Source organism: Squalius cephalus, assembly GCF_949319135.1.
Source record: "Squalius cephalus genome assembly, chromosome: 5".
Classification (NCBI taxonomy): domain Eukaryota; kingdom Metazoa; phylum Chordata; class Actinopteri; order Cypriniformes; family Leuciscidae; genus Squalius; species Squalius cephalus.
In genome coordinates this window covers 157,501-176,910 of record NC_137126.1, presented here as the reverse complement: position 1 = coordinate 176,910, position 19,410 = coordinate 157,501, and the positions used below count along the sequence as shown (strand labels likewise).

Below are 19,410 nucleotides of genomic sequence, written 5' to 3'. Positions count from 1 at the left end.
GAGATGAGGAGCGACGAGGAGCGATGAGGAGCGACGAGGAGCGATGAGGAGCGACGAGGAACGATGAGGAGAGACGAGGAACGATGAGGAACGATGAGGAGCGATGAGGAGAGATGAGGAGAGATGAGGAGCGACGAGAAGCGACGAGGAACGATGAGGAGCGATGAGGAGAGACGAGGAGCGACGAGGAGCGATGAGGAGCAACGAGGAGCGATGAGGAGCGATGAGGAGCAACGAGGAGCGATGAGGAGCGATGAGGAGTGATGAGGAACGATGAGGAGCAATGAGGAACGTTTGGAAACACAAGAATGCTGGGTAGAAGGAGAATGAGCGAGGAGAAACCAGAGAGAGAGTTAAGGCATCATCCGCTGAGCGTGAGCAATGACACAAAGAGGATTTCAGAGGAATGATGTCAGGAATTTTTGTGGCAGACGAAGCGAGAAGGAAAGATGGAGGTGAGTGCTGTTAGGACCCTTAATGAAGAAAAGCCTCCGCTTGCCTTTTTAATTACTCAACCAGGCCTGACGAGAGACCACAAAACCCTTCAGCCAGACAGACGTGCAGGAACAAAAACACTGAACAACTCGAGCTCACTCTCTCTCACACACACACACACACACACACACACATCACGCTCCACGGCTCTGGCACTGAGCTTCTGCTCGCATCACACACACACACACACACACACACACTCACACACACATATCACGCTCCATGGCTCTGGCACTGAGCTTCTGCTCACATCACACACACACACACACTCACACACACACACACACACACACACACACAAGAGCTTCAGCTGTAGTATGTGGAAGCTATAAAACAGGTTTCATGCTTAATTTCTGCAGCATTTCTCTAACACTATGTGTAATGTATGTTCATGTAGATTTCTTGAACATAAGTTTATTCAGCGGCTCCTCAAGTACAAAATCATTAGTCTAGTCATATTCAGGATCACACATCAGCACTTGCAGAAGTCTGGGTCTGTCTGAGGGGTGTTCACTCATTTTCTGACTCACTGACACTTTGATTGTTTTTTCCTCACAATCTGTTTACGTGTCAACAGGTGCGTTTATCTGATACCGGCTTTTCAGATCTTTATCACATCCTGAGCCTAAAGGCACCATCCATCACACAGATCCTCAGCTTCTGCTCTTAATCACGGGTTCTGGTTTAAATGGAAGGATATGAGATATTCACAAACACTCGGTACACAAGAGCCATTCAGCAGTGGCACTATCAGAGATCTCTTTATCACCATGATTCAAACATCTCTTCTTCACTGTTTACAGTGGTTCTGCTGACCACACATTAAACTCTTACTGAAGTGTGATAGTTATTGTCCTTCATTTAAACATCTTGAGCAACATCTCCCTCTTGTGGACAGTGTGAAGAGGGTCAAATAATAAGAGCTTTGTGCAAAAATACTGTGTATTTAAAAAAGACTACAGTTGTTGCTATTTTTACCTTGGAAGAGACAGATTTTAAAAATATATTAAATGATGTCAAACTTTAAAGGGTTCAAGTGCTTCATGCATGTCTTGACAGTTTGTGGGTAACAGTTTCCAAAAGTTTTCAAATCTCCTTGTTCCTCCGAGGAATGATGATCTTGCGATATGTGCGTCTCTCTGAGATGTTGCGTCGGACCTTGACGACGGGCTGAGGAGGCGTCTCTAACTCCAGAGACGGACTGGAGTGCGATCTCTTCATCCCGGGGTCTTCCTCGTCCTCCGCGTCCATCACTCCTGTCCACAATCCCTGATCCAGCTCCATCAGCCGGTCTCCCACCGGTGAGTCCGACAGCGTCTGCCAGGCCTCCAGCACTCTCAGGTACACCTCGTAACGAGACTTCTGTAAAACACACACAACAGGTACACCTCGTAACGAGACTTCTGTAAAACACACACAACAGGTACACCTCGTAACGAGACTTCTGTGAAACACACACACACACACACAACAGATACACCTCGTAACGAGACTTCTGTGAAACACACACACACACACACACACACACACACAACAGATACACCTCGTAACGAGACTTCTGTGAAACACACACACACACACAACAGGTACACCTCGTAACGAGACTTCTGTGAAACACACACACACACACACAACAGGTACACCTCGTAACGAGACTTCTGTGAAACACATACACACACACACACACAACAGAGACACCTTGTAACGAGACTGCAAAGTGTCTTAGTATTTTTTGTCTTGTTTCCAGTCCAAATATCAAAAACTTCTTAAATCAAAAAGCATTTACTAAAGTTATAAAGTGCCATACTATATTATGTCTTGCTCTCGGGGGAAATAAATCAAAATAGCTTATAACAAACAAAATTATCTGCCAATGGGGTAAGAGAAAAAATGTTGTTTCAGTTTGAATTAAGATTATTTTTCTTACCCCATTGGCAGATAATTTTAAGCAACAAATCACTTCATTTTCATTTATATCCCCAGAAAACAAGACATAGGCTAATTTACCCATCTAGTAAATGCATCTTGATTTAAGATTTTTTTGATATTTGGACTGGAAACAAGACACAAATACTATGTAAGAAAAAGCATGTTTTGCAGGGGAATTAAACTGAGGATCTCTAAACATCATCTGAGGCCTTCTGTATAAAACTGTACAAACACCAGATCTGGCAGAAAACATCACAGGTAGCAAAAGATGGCACGTGTAAATACAGCACTAAAGCTTTATTCCACATCCCTGAAATGACCATTAAAGGAACTTACAATGCTGTTTTTAATATCTGTGTGTCCAGACATATGATGCTACTGCTTTCAACAGAGCTAAAAACTAGCAAAACAAGAGGTAATAGCGACCCTAAATGTCTGAGATGAGACAGAAAAAGTCAAAGAAAAAGTTAATCGTAATGTTTTTCTGATGCGAGACTTTTATTTTGAAAGCAGTTGACTCTTCAGCAAAGACTTTGTTCTTTCTTAAGTTTCGCTGTCAGTTAGTAAGTCTTGGGCCCACTCATCCTCATCCCATCCTTCTCGAGCAGCTATTATTTCAACCACCATACAACCAGCTAGTTGGAACAGGAGTCACCGAAAACAAAGGACCCACCATCGGACTGCTAGCCAACCAGTCCTGCAGGCCACCGACAGTGAGAGAAATGGTGAGTCACAAAATTCGCCCCCTAATCTGTATACTGATTTCTTCCAACAGATCACTGAAGGGGGCTTGTTTGGACGCGAACAGCGAGAGGATGATAGGCTACGGAATTGTTGGTCACAGGTTAGGGAGGTGGAGGGAGCAGCCCAACATCCAGCCCCCCATCCCTACCCACACTTCATAGTGAAAAATGGCCTGCTTTACTGTGTTGCCCAATGGCGGGGGGAGGAGAAACACCTGTTGGTAGTGCTGAAGTCCAAGACTGAAATCGTGTTGGAGCTAGCCCACTCACACCTGATGGCAGGGCACATAGGGCGACGAACACAATTCAGCGTGTCCGAGATCGGTTCCATTGGCCTGGCCTGGACGCTGAGGTGAAGCGGTTCTGCCAAAGCTGCCCAACTTGTCAAAGAACATCACCACTACAACCTCCCCCCAGCCCACTTATCCCGTTGCCAATTATCGAGGTGCCCTTTGAGCGTATCGGGATGGACCGCTGCCGAAGTCTGCCCTGGGCTACGAGCACATACTCGTCATCGTGGATTGTGTAACCCGGTACCCCGAAGCTGTACCCCTTCGTAAGGCTACATCGAAAAACATTGCCAAGGAACTGTTTCTTCTGTTCAACCGGGTGGGCATTCCGGCCGAGATCCTGACCGACCAGGGCACTCCGTTCATGTCCAAGCTCATGAAAGACCTATGCCAGTTACTGCGAGTCAAGCAGCTCCGTACTTCAGTCTACCACCCCCAAACAGACGGACTAGTTGAGCGTTTCAACCAGACTCTAAAGCAGATGTTACGGCGGGTGGTAGCTGAGGACGGACGTGACTGGGATCTCATGATCCCATACGTGCTCTTTGGTATCCGTGAAGTCCCTCAAGCCTCCACAGGGTTTACCCCCTTTGAGTTGTTGTTTGGGCAGCAACCGCAAGGTCTCCTCGACGTAGCCCGGGATGCATGGGAACGTCAGCCCTCCCCACATCAAACAGTGATAGAGCAGGTACGAGATATGAGACAGAAGATTGACCAAGTCATGTCATTAGTGCGAGAACATCTAGCCTCGGCCCAGCGTGCACAGCAACGCCTCTATAACCGACCCACTCAAGCTCGAGAATTCCAGCCAGGAGATCGGATCCTCGTCCTGGATCCGTGTGCTGCTTCTAAATTCCTGGCGTCCTGGCAGGGACCCAACACAATAATTGAGTGGGTTGGGCCAGTGACGTATAGAGTTCGTCAGCCGGGAAGGAGGAATGCAGATTGGATTGTGACGAGTCTCCAGAGGGCTCTTCAGCGTCGCCCTGTAATAACTTCTCATCATTCAGTCACATAACAAAAACTAGTTTGGGACTCTATTTAATAGCCTTACCTGTTTATTCATCAGTGTTACAATTTCCTACAATTTATGTGTGTTAACCATTTTTGAGAAATACATTTGCTTGGTTCAAATTCCTAAAAGTTTGGGCTGTGGCTTAATGACGATGGGAAGGTGTAAGGTATAAGATATTAGGTATAAGATATTACACTGCCAACATGTCCTCAATCAGTGGCTTTGTCTTGTTTTTAAGCAAAATAACGGAGAGTTCACCCACAAAATAACCAAACTTCTCATCAATTCAAGCTGTTTTTATGGTCATCTTGAGCCTGTGTGAGATTGTGTTTGAGAGAGTGAGAGTGTGTGTGTGTGTGTGTGTGTGTGTGTGTGTGTGTGTCTGTGTGAGTGTCTGCACCTCGTACTGCAGGTACTCCTCTCTCTGCCGGAGCTCCTCCTGTTCTCTGGCTCTGCTCTTCCGGCTCTCGGACCCGAACTCCTCCTGGAGAACACACAGATCCCGCTGGAAGCTCAGCAACATGGACCCGTGCGACTGGAGCTGCTTCTCCTTGGGAAGAAAGTGAAACCTTTAGTGAAACTAAAGAAATGAATGAAGAAGGAAGCTGGGTTAGAGATGAAGAGCTACGGTCAGAAGTAAACATCAGTGTGAAAGAGACGTGGGTGTGTGTGTGTGTGTGTGTGTGTGTGTGTGTGTGTGTGTGTGTGGACCAATCACTGCGAGCGTCGACAGCATCGACAGCCAATCAAAATCACCCAACTTTAAGTGTGCACTACAGTTATGCTCACTGAACATTCACAGAACGCAACTGCAGCGCGCTTAAAATAAACAAACAATCGTACCCTACTTGGTGGTGTGCGCGCTAATATAGTTATTGTTCTTAGAGTGAGCAGGCCTTAAAGGGACAGTGCACCCAAAAATGATCAGTCTGTCATCATTTACTCTCCGTCATGTCATTCCAAACCCAGAAGATTTTCTTTGAATGAAGATATTTCGTCTTTTCATCATATAAAGCCACTGTGTCTCTTCAGAAGACTTGAACTAAACTGCTCCATTCATATGGATTTTTTTTACCATCTCTTTATGAACATTATGAACATTATCACAGATTTTCAATGGAGGGACAGAAATCTCAATTTCATTAAGAATATCGTTTGTGTTCTGAGGATGAACAAAAGTCGTACGGGTTTGGAATGAATAATTGATGACAGAATTTTCATTTTTGGGTGAACTATACGTTTAAGATATTGTGGGCCTTGGTGTAAGTGTAAGCTGTAGTCGGCGCCGATAGCCTCGTGGGGCAGCGCAGATATATCGTGCCGTTGGGCTTTAGGTGACCCGAGTAGTGATTGGTCGGTCATGAACGATAAATGAATCTTTAATATGACTCGGCACTACCGAGTTGTTTCAGAGAGTGATTCGTTAATTTTGTGTTGACTTCGCATGTGCAACATCCTGGGTTCTGTACTGGAAACAGAAATGATTAGTTCGTCTCTCGAGTCTTCGGGTCCGACTCGGAGTCTTTCGTTCTTCCCGTCAGTCCCATAGAGGCTAAGCTGTCAGTACCGGAAAGAGAAATGATTAGTTTGTCTCTCAATTGTTCGGGTCTGATTCTTCTGAGTCTTTCGTTCTTTTGTCACATGACGTGATGTGACAGCGCTGGACACATAAATGAGTTAATAATTCCCAAACTTTCTCATAAACAAGCGCGTTGTCAGTTTTTTTTTTTAACAGTTAGGCCTAACTTTTAGTCTCAAATTCAAGTTCTTTTCCATATGAATGTGGTACTAAAGAGTTGGTAATGCTTTAAACTTTATCTATGATGGGGAAAATCACTTTGATAAAGATACCTATATATAGCTAATAACAACATGCAGTTATGGGACATAAAACCGAACGACTCGAACCCGAAGACTCGAAATGTGAACTTATCAATTCTGTATCCGGTACAGACTGCATAGCTCAGTTTATGAGGATCACGGGATGAACGAACGACTCGGATCAGGAGGTGAGGTAAACTAACAGACTGCATAGCCTGAAGACCCAGATAAATGAATTAATCGTTTCTGTTTCTCATAATTTGGCCTTTTCCTTGCATTGCAATTTTTTTCTTATTCTAAATGCGATAAACATTTGATGTGTTTGGGGAATTTGGCTATTAACGTATCATTTTAAATACATTCTGCTGAAATGAACGAAATAACTCGAAAAAAGATTCGTTCATTTTGAGGAACAAGATTCAAAGATCCGAGTCAGTAAAATTATCCGAACTCCCACCCCCCCCCTCTCTCCCCCCCCTCCCCCCCTCACACACCCTCTCCCTCCCCCCTCACTCACCCCCCCATCCTCCTAACCTAACCCTAATGTGGCTTAATTTCGTTGTGTTGTAAACTTATGTTTGCTTTTTAAATTTTGTTGTGTTGTGCACTACTGGGCCACCGTACCACCCAGGCGTAAGAGAACGGTTACCAGCGTGAGGTTGGACTGTGTTGCGGGTAAGATGGGCCGGCAGAACCTCTTCTGGGACCCGACCGCTGCAGGGAACGGTGGAGAGGAGTGAAGCGCCGACACCAGGTTTATCCGGCCGATCCACGAGTTCATCTGCTCCGTGGACCTGAAGGACACACGATCATCACTCAGATCTGACTGTTAATGCTTCTGAAGAGAATCTGCACACACACTCACGCAGCCTCAAACGCACACACTCACGCAGCCTCGAAGAGGAAGACTCTCCAATCGGCCGTCTGCAGGCGAAACACGTGCGGGCGTTTGGTGTAGTTCAGGGCTCGCTCAGCCAGAGCGTGATGAACACTGACCACCTCCTCCGAGCTCTGGCAGTCCTTCCCGTAATCATCCTGGACACACACACACACACACACACACACACTGATCAACATTCTAGCTTTAACTGCTATTAGTATTGATGCTTTGGCAAGGTTGTATAAAAAGCAGACATGCCACTAAAGCACTGCAAAACATGACGACGTGTGTCATCTGTTTGTATTGACATATTCCTCATATCTACCACCATCAGTCTCTGGCGATTACCTTCTGCAGGTACAGCACCATTCCCTTCAGCATGGCATAGAACGTCTTCCAGCTTCGCTTCCCCCACGGAGCTGCAAATCAGTTCAATTAGTGATCAGCGTGTTAAATGTGCTCTAGGGTGGTTAAGATGGTCAACTCATTGACTAGACAAAAAATTACTAGTTAGTTTGAGTTTTTGTCTACCGGCTCGGTGAACATAGTGAAATTGTGTTTCTAAATACATCCACTGCCACTATAAGTTCATACTATCAAACAACATCATTTCTGTCTGGCTTCAGAGCAGTAATGCTTTTAGTATGCTTCTTTTTTTTTTTTTTTTTTTTGATGACTGATCGTTTTGTGGAATAAAAGAATATAGTTAATTATTCTTTGTATTTGTTGAAAATCGATCAGTTAAGCTACCAAAGCAAAGAGATCAAGGGGGAAAACTAGTAGGGCTGGCCTCCAATAGTCGACTAGAAGAGATTTGGTCGACCAAATTGTTATTAGTTGGTTAGTCACAGACAAAAACTCCACAGGAAGTGGCGAAATCACACAGGCTGTGACGGACAGATCGTAAACGGCAACCCAAAACTCAAATATGGCTTATCACTTGAAACATGTAAGAAGCAGCAACTTTACAAATACTCCGTCATTTTTGGTCATACATATAAGAGTAATGCAAACTGTAAAGGGTTCTACTTTTATTTCTGTAAACTCACAATAATTTTTATTTTAAGACCTTTAAGACCGACTACTGCATATACAGGTGCTGGTCATAAAATTAGAATATCATCAAAAAGTTGATTTATTTCAAGAATTCAACTTAACAGGTGAAACTAATATATTATATAGACTCATTACATGCAAAGTGAGATATTTCAAGCCTTTATTTGTTATAATTTTGATGATTATGGCTTACAGCTTATGAAACCCACAAAATCAAAATCCCAGAAAATTAGAATATTACATGAAATCACACAGTAATTACACAGTGATACCATGGTCACTGAACCAGGTTTTGGTTCTTTTGGCAGTGTGGGCCGGTGCAAATCCTGCTGGAGAATGAAGGAAGCGTCTCCATAAAGCTTGTCTGCTGAAGGAAGCATGAAGTGCTCTGGAAATGTCCTGGTAGACGGCTGCGTTGAGTGGACAGCACAGTGGACCAACACCAGCCGATGACATGGCTCCCCAAACCAACACACACTGTGGAAACTTCACACTGGACTTCAAGCATCTTGGATTGTGTGCCTCTCCATTCTTCCTCCAGACTCTGGGACCTTGGTTTCCAAATGAGATGCAAAATTTGCTCTCATCAGAAAAGATGACTTTGGTCCACTGTGCTTTATTAAATCCAGAGTCAACGCAGCCGTCTACCAGGACATTTCCAGAGCACTTCATGCTTCCTTCATTTTCCAGCAGGATTTGCACCGGCCCACACTGCCAAAATAACCAAAACCTGGTTCAATGACCATGGTATCACTGTGTAATTACTGTGTGATTTCATGTAATATTCTAATTTTCTGGGATTTTGATTTTGTGGGTTTCATAAGCTGTAAGCCATAATCATCAAAATTATAACAAATAAAGGCTTGAAATATCTCACTTTGCATGTAATGAGTCTATATAATATATTAGTTTCACCTGTTAAGTTGAATTCTTGAAATAAATCAACTTTTTGATGATATTCTAATTTTATGACCAGCACCTGTATGTAGCTTTGATCATATCTGTACGTGAGACTTGACTTTATCCACACTGTGACTCACTGCGTTTGCCATCAATGTCTGCATGTGCTTTACGCTTTAAAAAGCCTTTCTGGAACACCGTGGCCTTCCTATCGTGAGGGAGATCCTGGAAGGGGTTACTCTTCGATCGCAGGTGCCCGTCCTGGTCCAAGTCCTGCTCGAGGATCAGGGATTTGGCCAGAACCTCATCCGCTCTGGGAACAGAGATAATACAATACAATACAAAACCATGTTTATTTATAAGAATAAAACACAAGCTGTAAAATAGGTGTAACACAAAAGTAAAATCATAAAACAGCAAGTCAGGATTTAAAGCAGATAAGGCAGCAGATCAGAAGTCAGATCCGCACTGCAGGTTTACTCACACGGCCCACTGAAGCGGATCGCTCTTGATGGAGCTGTAGAGACTCTGAAAGAGACAGAAGAAACCGAATCACTACTGACCACCACAGCAGTGAAGCTTATAATGCAACACGTGAAGATTTGGCAAACATACCTTCAGACAGTCCTTGCTGAAATTCTCGCCTCCATTCATGCCGTTCAGATTTGACACAAATTCAGCCATGGACATGGACTTCCCGACATTCTGACGACACAAGTAAAGGATTACTCTTACAAAGATCAAGTGACATCACAAATGCACTCCTCGTCCAAATGTTTGGGGTCTAAACTAACCCTTTTTCTATGTGGGTAACACGTGAGACTCACCACTGCACACTACTGCTTGCTTAGCTGGGGACACTTATTACTCTTAATATTATTGATCAGCCTGCATTTACAACATTGCATGAGAACTGAACTGAGCTGAACGATGGCATCACTGTTTTCTCTAGAGCTGCTGTATCGATAAATGAACTAAGGGTGCATTTACACGACAATGACGCACTGAAAACGGGAACGTTCTTTCCTCTGTACAGATGAAAACATTATCAAAATTATTCCCGTTCAGACGGATCAGCGAAAACGGCTAAAAACGCTGTATTATTCATGCCAGACAAGTAATTAGCGATGTCACTTTGTAAAGAAAGACTATGTGCCCGCGCACATACACACTCAAACGCGTATGCCTAGAGACTAAACACTAATACACATGTGCACGCCGTCACTGTTTTCACAGATTCACGTTTTTGAAGTTTACACGGAGATGATAACAGTATCGCTTTCAAAACTCGCTTTCAAAAACTTGCACTTTGAAACCTATTTAAGTTTGCGTTCTCAAACGGCCAGAACGCATTAAAAGTTTTCTGTTTTCAGTTGAAAATGGTGTCGTGTAAGCGGCCCCTAAGTTAATAACTAATGGACGGACAACGGAAATAAATCAACCAAAAGCTTACTTAAGCTGGACAATGACTTTCTTCTAGAGCTGCTGTACAGCCAAAACTAATCTTTGTTGCATTATTTTCCTGTTATCACTGTAAAGCTGCTTTGAAACACTCTGTATTGTAAAAAAGCGCTATGAATGAAGGAGACGTGACTCACCTGTCCGTGCAGGTCTGAGTTGAGCAGCATTATGGCACAGGTGAGTGTGAGCACGGATCCCGCTGAGGAGAATCCCTCAGGATTACACTGCTGGAAACGAGAGGAGAAGCGATGCAGGACTCTCTCACGCTCCTGAGTCTCACCCGTCAGAACAACCACCTTCAGAAACGACCTAAGAATCAGGATGAGCCCAAAAACAGTTGAGCGATCTCTTGACGGAGATGCATGTCCTCACTGGTCAGATTTACTGGGAATGGGAAGCCTACCGCAGCGCTTGCTCCAGAGTCTGGCTGGTAAAGTCGAAGAACTTGAGGTACTCTTCCCCAACAGCACGACTGAACTCGTTGCTATCAAAAGAACAGGCAAATGAGAAGATTTGGTCGAAACACAAATAGTTTCATACACTGCCAGGTAAAGACTTACTCTTTGTCCAGATGCCTGACCACATCTGTGCGCTGAAACCCGTCCAGCCGGTAGAGCCTCTCAGCCAAGCGTTGAGCCTCGGCCCGGTTCCCCACCTCAGCACTGCCGTTCATGCAGCAACCCACGGGGGTGGCATCCGGATCCTCCTCTGATGTCATACGCTGCTCTGATGTCATATCCTCTTCCGCTGATGTCATACGCTGCTCTGATGTCATATCCTCATCCGCTGATGTCATACGCTGCTCTGATGTCATATCCTCCGCTGATGTCATACGCTGCTCTGATGTCATATCCTCCTCTGATGTCAAACGCTGCTCTGATGTCATATCCTCTTCCGCTGCATGTGTCCGGTCACTGGACTCTGGTTTCTGCTCATCTGAACACCGGACCTGCTCCGGGGATTCCCGCTCGCCTGGCTCTCTCGGCTCAGGCTCTTGTGCTTCTGCTGGAAGCCCGTTTTCAGGCTCAACCTTTTGCTCTGAGTTTACCAGCTGTTCTCCATAATTCGATCGGTCTAAGCCATGAATGTCATTACTCTGGCTCATCTCTGTCGCTGTAACGGATGTGCTCATCTCGTCTGGCTCTTGTGTCAGTGTTGATTCCTTGAGGTCCACCGAGCCGTTGGTGAGGTCCGACAGCGGCTCGGGTGGATCTGTGATGGTGTTCTGTGACTGATCTGACCGGACCGCTGGAGGACTGGACTCTTCCTGCTCCGCAACCTCAGGTTCTTCAGTCGGATCCTGAGGACCGGTTCTTGCATCTGCTGATTCTCCGTTGGCTTCGGTCTCAGTCCACTCTCCTGTTTGCTCTTCACTGCCTGAATCTGTGCTTTCCCCATGGGTGAACAGCATTCTGGGAAGGACTAACATGACAGGTTCCTCGTGTCCTTGCGACTGTGAGCTCTCTTGAACTGGTCGAATCTCTGAGTCTCTTGTGTCCATAAGGATCTGAGCACCATCAGAAAGATCAAAATGCTCTTCAGGCACATCTGCTCTGGAATCTGATGGAAACAGCAAAGATAAACACTTGCATTACAGATTTCAGAAGAACACTTCAGTGTTCTCAGAGTATTTGTGGCTTCTTTTTCTAAAAACACAAAAAGGCCTTCCAGAGCAACACCCAGTCCAAACCTCTAGGAATGTAAAGGCTGATGGGAAACTGGTGTGCATGTGACCACATTTTAAAGGTTATGCAACGAGACACTTGAAGAGGAAGCCAAATCGACTGAGTTCGCAAACAGCTCAACATTCACAGCTGACAAACACATGGCCATTTCACAACCGTCAAACAATTACAACCTCACCCATTGTACAATGTGATTTAAAGCACTTCTATACTGTAAATCACATCAGCTTTAAGCACTGAGACGTTACCTGTGATATCTGCAGAAGATGTGGAGGACTCCTCATGTGAAGCTGCCATCTGTGTTTGTAAATCTGATTTCTGTGCATCACGTGCCTGTTGGGCGAACAACATCAGAACCGATTCACTTCACCCAAACATTCAGCATCTTTTGGTCAAATCTAAACCAACTCATTCAAAAATAATTCCAGCCTTATATGGTGAACTAGAAAATGAATCTTTTCGTTTCAAAAGCTGTTCCTCTACGGTACGAATATATTAAACCACATTCTAAAGTGCACACAAATATAAAGAAAGCAGGTCCCCGGTTACTGACACAAGAACATGTCTACCAGAGAAACCACAGGGTCCTTCCGCTGCTCGGCTCAAATATACAGTACCTGGGAAGAAGCAAGTCTGACGTCCTCTTCTGACTCGGCTTCAGCCGGCAAATCAAACACGCCATCCTGATTCGGGATATAACTGAGGTCTGCGGACGGCAGATTCAAGGTCCAGTCAAATCCTGGTCCGTCAGCGTAGTCCAGTTCAGGGTGGGATCCAGGAGACGGGGGTTCTGCGGGGGTCTCGGGAGTTTCAGGAGCGTCCCACTGCACAGTGGCATGAGAGAGAGGAGAGACCGGGAACACGGTCGGAGAGAGATCGCACACATCCAGACCCACGAGCCTGTGATCGGACACATCCAGACCCACGCTCTTCATAGAGATGCCCTCGTCCTCCTGCTTCATTCTCTCGATGTACTGCTGGGCCTCCAGGTAAGGCTCAGATTCCTGATAGTCTACGATATTCTCCATAGTCTTCTCATTTAGATGGTCATGATGAGGAGTTTAGGAAGGGCTTGTGTTCAGTCTTTGTCCTCAGTGATGAGCAGGGCGTCCATTTTGAGATCAACGTTTAGAAACACTGTTTCCTCCCACGTAGAACAAAATTTTCAACCAAAAAACTCTCCTAGAGACTGAAAGAGATTTCAGAAAACAAATGACATCTATATCATCATGAGCATTCATTCCATACAACATGTGATCCAACATTTAGAGTATGAAAACGCTCATTTCAGTCTAAGGTGCATCCGTAGAGATAAAAAAATGTCATTAGCCGTCATATCCATGCCGCTCTGACACCACAAACCCACCACAACTTACAGCCGTGTGTGTGAGAACACGGAATCTCTCATTTCTGCTATTTTAATGGAAGGTCTGCAGACCAGCTGCTTGAGTTCAACATTTACACAAAAGAAAATATAAACGGCACATTGCAATGAACATCTTATTTCCTTATTATGAATTTCTCATTATTTATGTCCAAACGACAGGACCAAAGTGAGTGTTATATAAGTGTTAAATAGTCTGTCAAAACCAGCCACAGAAATGAGCAATGAATTCATTTTTACATGTCATTCATGAAATCCCCCATAAGCCGCATGTCTGGTTTGCATGTTCGCATTGCCCTTACAAGCAGCACACGATCATTTAGGTGATTTATATTATCTAATGTGATGATGGTTTCAGAGAAATGTAGAGAATGAAGCTCACCTCAGCCGTGTCCTTCAGTAAAGCCCTCTGAACTCTTTTACAAGACTCACAGGGCGGATGTGCTCTGCTAAGGGTTTTGCTCAAGAAGCACTGAGACACATTTACACTTCCTGACCACAAACAACTTCCACTGACAGAGAGAGAGAGAGAGAGAGAGACAGAGAAAGACAGAGAGAGAGAGAGAGACAGAGACAGAGAAAGACAGAGAGAGAGAGAGAGAGAGAGAGACAGAGAAAGACAGAGAGAGAGAGAGAGAGAGAGAGAGAGAGAGAGAGAGACAGAGAGAGAGAGAGAGAGAGAGACAGAGAAAGACAGAGAGAGAGAGAGAGAGAGAGAGACAGAGAAAGACAGAGAGAGAGAGAGAGAGAGAGAGAGAGAGACAGAGAGAGAGAGAGAGAGAGAGAGAGACAGAGAGAGAGAGAGAGAGAGACAGAGACAGAGAAAGACAGAGAGAGAGAGAGACAGAGAAAGACAGAGAGAGAGAGAGAGAGGGAGGGAGAGGGAGAGAGAGAGAGAGAGACAGAGACAGAGAGAGAGAGAGAGAGAGAGAGAGAGAGAGACAGAGAAAGACAGAGAGAGAGAGAGAGAGAGAGAGGGAGGGAGAGGGAGAGAGAGAGTGTGTGTGTTTATGTGTCTGCTAAGAGTGAGATTAAGACAGACACTGTTAAACGGAGAACAGTAAACCGTTTTCTTGCAGCTCAGAATGACTATAATCATCATCTTGCACATCAGCACTCTAACCCTGACAGACTGATGAAACACGAACTGACCCTGATAGAGAGAGAGATCAACGCATCACTTCCTGCTGCTCCACACATCACCTCACACTTCCTGTGCTGTAGATCAAGAACATATGAAAGTGCCAGATTATCATGTTTCTTCCAGTGACATAAACTGAGTCATTCTAACACAGTTTAATCTTCATATCTGATCATCTGTGAAGGTCAGACTGTGTTTAAACAACAACACTTTAAACACTATATTCACTAAAGTTAGAAGCACACAGTTAGTTAAAAAGTCAAGTCACCCTCATTTATACAGCGCTTTTAAAATTATGGATGGTTTCAAAGCAGCTTTACAGAGATAATAGGAGATTACAGTAACAGAGAGTGTTTCGGCTTTACAGCAGCTCTAGAATAAAGTTATTGTCCAGATAAAGTTAGTTTTGATTGATTCACTTCCGTCATTAACTTAACCTAACAGAAAACCTTTAATGAAACCCCTAACCCTAGCCCTTACACGACACCGCTCTACAACAGCGCCTGTGGCTCGAGAACGCAAACATTGAAACAGGTGCAGCCTTGAAAGATTTGGGGGAAAAAAGGTTATCTCTGCGCAAACTTCAAAAACGCAAACCCGCGAAAACGCAGACGGCGTATTACGTGTTTAGTCTAAGGGTATGCACGTTAGTGAGTGTGAGTGTGTGTCCAGGCACAGGTCCTTCGTCAGATCTGGAGTGTGTGTGTGTGTGTGTGTGTGTGTGTGTGTGTGTGTGTGTGTGTGTGTGTGTGTGTGTGTGTGTGTGTGTGTGTATGTGTGTGTTTGTGTGTGTGTCCAGGCACAGGCCCTTCGTCAGATCTGGAGTGTGTGTGTGTGTGTGTGTGTGTGTGTGTGTGTGTGTGTGTGTGTGTGTGTGTGTGTCCAGGCACAGGTCCTTCGTCAGATCTGGAGTGTGTGTGTGTGTGTGTGTGTGTGTGTGTGTGTGTGTGTGTGTGTGTGTGTGTGTGTGTGTGTTGTGTGTGTGTCCAGGCACAGGCCCTTCGTCAGATCTGGAGTGTGTGTGTGTGTGTGTGTGTGTGTGTGTGTGTGTGTGTGTGTGTGTGTGTGTGTGTGTGTGTCCAGGCACAGGTCCTTCGTCAGATCTGGAGTGTGTGTGTGTGTGTGTGTGTGTGTGTGTGTGTGTGTGTGTGTGTGTGTGTGTGTATGTGTGTGTTTGTGTGTGTGTGTGTGTGTGTGTATGTGTGTGTTTGTGTGTGTGTCCAGGCACAGGTCCTTCGTCAGATCTGGAGTGTGTGTGTGTGTGTGTGTGTGTGTGTGTGTGTGTTGTGTGTGTGTCCAGGCACAGGTCCTTCGTCAGATCTGGAGTGTGTGTGTGTGTGTGTGTGTGTGTGTGTGTGTGTGAGTGTGTGTCCAGGCGAAGGTCCTTCGTCAGATCTGGATACGGCCTGGATCCGGCAGGCTGCAGGAAAACCTCGGGATAAACAGAGAGACTAATATTAGCGTAGACGCCATTCTTCTCATGATGTAACGAGTACATCAGGATTTATGGGAAGTGTTCCCGGTTCCGGCTGACCTAATCTATGCAGCCTAACATTGAACTATAGAAGTCTATAATGTATTATGTGAACGCTAGGTCAAAGAGATGTGTCTTTAGTCTAGCTTTGAACTGACAGAGTGTGTCTGCTTCCCGGACAATGGTAGGAAGACTGTTCCAGAGTTTTGGTGCTAAATAGGAGAAGGATCTACCGCCAGCAGTCGATTTAGATATTCTAGGTATTATCAACTGGCCGGAATTTTGAGATCGCAATAGACGTGAAGGACTATAATGCGTTAAGAGCTCGCTCAAGCACTGCGGAGCTAAACCATTTAGTGCTTTGTACGTAATCAGCAATATTTTAAAATTGATGCGATGTTTAATAGGGAGCCAGTGCAGTGTTGACAGAACCGGGCTAATATGGTCATACTTCCTGGTTCTGGTAAGAACTCGAGCTGCTGCGTTTTGGACCAGCTGTAGTTTGTTTATTAAGCGTGCAGGGCAACCACCCAGTAGAGCATTACAGTAATCTAGCCTTGAGCTCATGAACGCATGAACTAACTGTTCCGCATTTGTCAATGAGAGCATATGGTGTAATTTAGATATATTTTTAAGATGGAAAAATGCGGTTTTACAGATACTAGACACGTGACTTTCAAATGAAAGATTGGTATCAAAGAGCACACCCACACCCACACCCACACACACACACACACACACACACCCAGGTTCCTAACCGACGACTAAGACTTGACAGAGCAGCCATCAAGTGTTAAACAGTATTCTAGATTATTACGTGAGAAAGTTTTTTGTCCAATAATTAGAATCTCTGTTTTTTCAGAATTTAGAAGTAGGAAATTACGAGTCATCCAGTTTTTTATATCAGCTGTGCACTCCGTTAATTTAGTGAATTGGTAAGTTTCGTCTGTGTGTGAAGAAATATAGAGCTGAGTATCATCAGCATAACAGTGAAAGCTAATGCCATGCTTCCTAATGATATCTCCTAATGGTAGCATACAGAGTGTGTGTGTGTGTGTGTGTGTGTGTGTGTGTGAGTGTGAGTGTGTGTGAGGGTAGCATGTACAGTGTGTGTGTGTGTGAGGGTAGCATGTACAGTGTGTGTGTGTGTGTGTGTGTGTGTGTGTGTGTGTGTGTGTGTGTGTGTGTGTGAGGGTAGCATGTACAGAGTGTGTGTGTAGCATGTACAGAGTGTGTGTGTGTGTGTGTGTGTGTGTGTGTGTGTGTGTGTGTGTGTGTGTGTGTGTGTGTGTAGCATGTACAGAGTGAACAGCAGCGGTCCTAGTACTGAGCCTTGTGGTACGCCATACTGAACTTGTGATCGATGAGACATCTCTTCATTTACTGCTACAAACTGATAACGGTCAGATAAGTATGATTTAAACCATACTAATGCAATTCCACTAATGCCAACATAGTGTTCTAGTCTATTTAAAAGAATCTTGTGGTCAATGGTGTCAAATGCAGCACTAAGATCGAGTAACACTAATAGAGAGACACAACCACGATCGGATGATAAGAGCAAATCATTTGTGACTCTAATGAGAGCAGTCTCAGTACTATGGTACGGTCTAAATCCAGACTGGAAATCCTCACAGAGATCATTTCTTTCTAGAAAGGAACACAGTTGTGAGGATACTGCCTTTTCTAGTATCTTTGGCAGAAAAGGTAGATTAGAGATCGGCCTGTAATTGACTAGTTCTGTAGGATCAAGTTGCGTTTTTTTTAACAAGCGGTTTAATCATAGCCAGCTTAAAGGTTTTTGGTACATATCCTAGAGACAAAGATGAATTAATGATATTGAGAAGAGGATCTAGGACCTCTGGAAGCATCTCTTTCAGTAGCTTAGTCGGTGTAGGGTCTAACATACATGTTGTAGATTTAGATGATTTAACGAGTTTAGTAAATTCTTCCTCTCCTATAGCAACGAATGAATCAAATTTTTCCTCAGGGAGACTACAATGCACTGCCTGATGCGATACTGTAGTAGACGGTTGCATAGTTATAATTTTGTCCCTGATATTATCAATCTTATAAGTGAAGAAGTTCATAAAGTCATTACTGCTGTGTTGCCTGGAATCTTCTGGGCTTGAAGCTTTCTTTTTCGTTAGTTTAGCCACTGTTTCAAATAAACACCTAGGATTATGTTTATTTTCTACGGTGACCGGGAGGGGACATGTTCGGTTCACTTGTTTTTGTCGTGGCCACAACATATAAACTCGTGGGAACGTCATATTAAGTCGTGGCCACGAGATCATTTTGTTGAGGTAACGACATCATTATGTTGTGGCCACGCGATGCAAAGTCGTAGCCTCGAGATCATATGTTGAGGGAACAATATATTTTTCTCGTAGCCACGACTTCATATTTTGAGAGAACGACATCTATTTGTCGTGGCCACGAGTGATGTTGAGGGAGCCACAGCGGCCAATACTGTAACCGTATAGCATAGACTGGGCTACAGCAGTGATGGAGATGACAGAAGAAATAACATTTTACTTTAAATTAGGAATGTCATATAATGATATAGTGCGGTCTTTGGCATTAAGACATGGGTACGTTATAAGTGAAAGACACATGAAGCGCGACTTTTTTGTCGCACGCATATTTAGGGACCGTCCCATCAAATCAGGACCTTCAGCATGCACTGGGACGGTTTGCAGCCGAGTGTGAAGCGGCTGGGATGAGAATCAGCACCTCCAAATCCGAGGCCATGGTCCTCAGTCGGAAAAGGGTGGCTTGCTCACTTCAGGTTGGTGGAGAGTTCCTGCCTCAAGTGGAGGAGTTTAAGTATCTTGGGGTTTTGTTCACGAGTGAGGGAAGGATGGAACGGGAGATTGACAGACGGATCGGTGCAGCTTCTGCAGTAATGCGGTCGAGGTGCCGGTCTGTCATGGTGAAGAAAGAGCTGAGCCGCAAGGTGAAGCTCTCGATTTACCGGTCAATCTACATTCCTACTCTCACCTATGGACATGAGCTGTGGGTCATGACCGAAAGGACAAGATCCCGGATACAGGCGGCCGAAATGAGCTTTCTCCGCAGGGTGGCTGGGCGATCCCTTAGAGATAGGGTGAGAAGCTCGGTCACTCGGGAGGAG

At 44.8% G+C, this 19,410-nt stretch overlaps 1 protein-coding gene across 1 annotated transcript; it reads right to left on the bottom strand.

Annotated features, from left to right (window-relative positions):
- Positions 1-875: 875 nt before the first annotated feature.
- On the bottom strand, positions 876-14,133 carry LOC307158303 (uncharacterized protein). The gene is made up of 14 exons (XM_079870737.1): positions 14,042-14,133; positions 12,893-13,464; positions 12,524-12,608; positions 11,151-12,150; positions 10,994-11,074; positions 10,728-10,899; positions 9,745-9,834; positions 9,614-9,657; positions 9,270-9,442; positions 7,522-7,592; positions 7,183-7,328; positions 6,943-7,087; positions 4,873-5,022; positions 876-1,857 (listed from the first exon to the last, which is right to left on the bottom strand). The coding sequence occupies exons 2-14, from the start codon at positions 13,301-13,303 to the stop codon at positions 1,582-1,584; spliced, it is 2,844 nt and encodes a 947-aa protein (XP_079726863.1). The 5' UTR covers positions 13,304-13,464; positions 14,042-14,133; the 3' UTR covers positions 876-1,581.
- Positions 14,134-19,410: the final 5,277 nt, after the last annotated feature.

Coding starts and splice junctions, on each gene's coding strand:
- LOC307158303 (XM_079870737.1), bottom strand. CDS start 13,303: ATGGAGAATATCGTAGACTATCAGGAATCTGAGCCTTACCTGGAGGCC. Junction 12,151..12,523: donor ATCTTCTGCAGATATCACAG/GTAACGTCTCAG, acceptor TGTTTCCATCAG/ATTCCAGAGCAGATGTGCCT. Junction 11,075..11,150: donor GTCAGGCATCTGGACAAAGA/GTAAGTCTTTAC, acceptor TTCTTTTGATAG/CAACGAGTTCAGTCGTGCTG.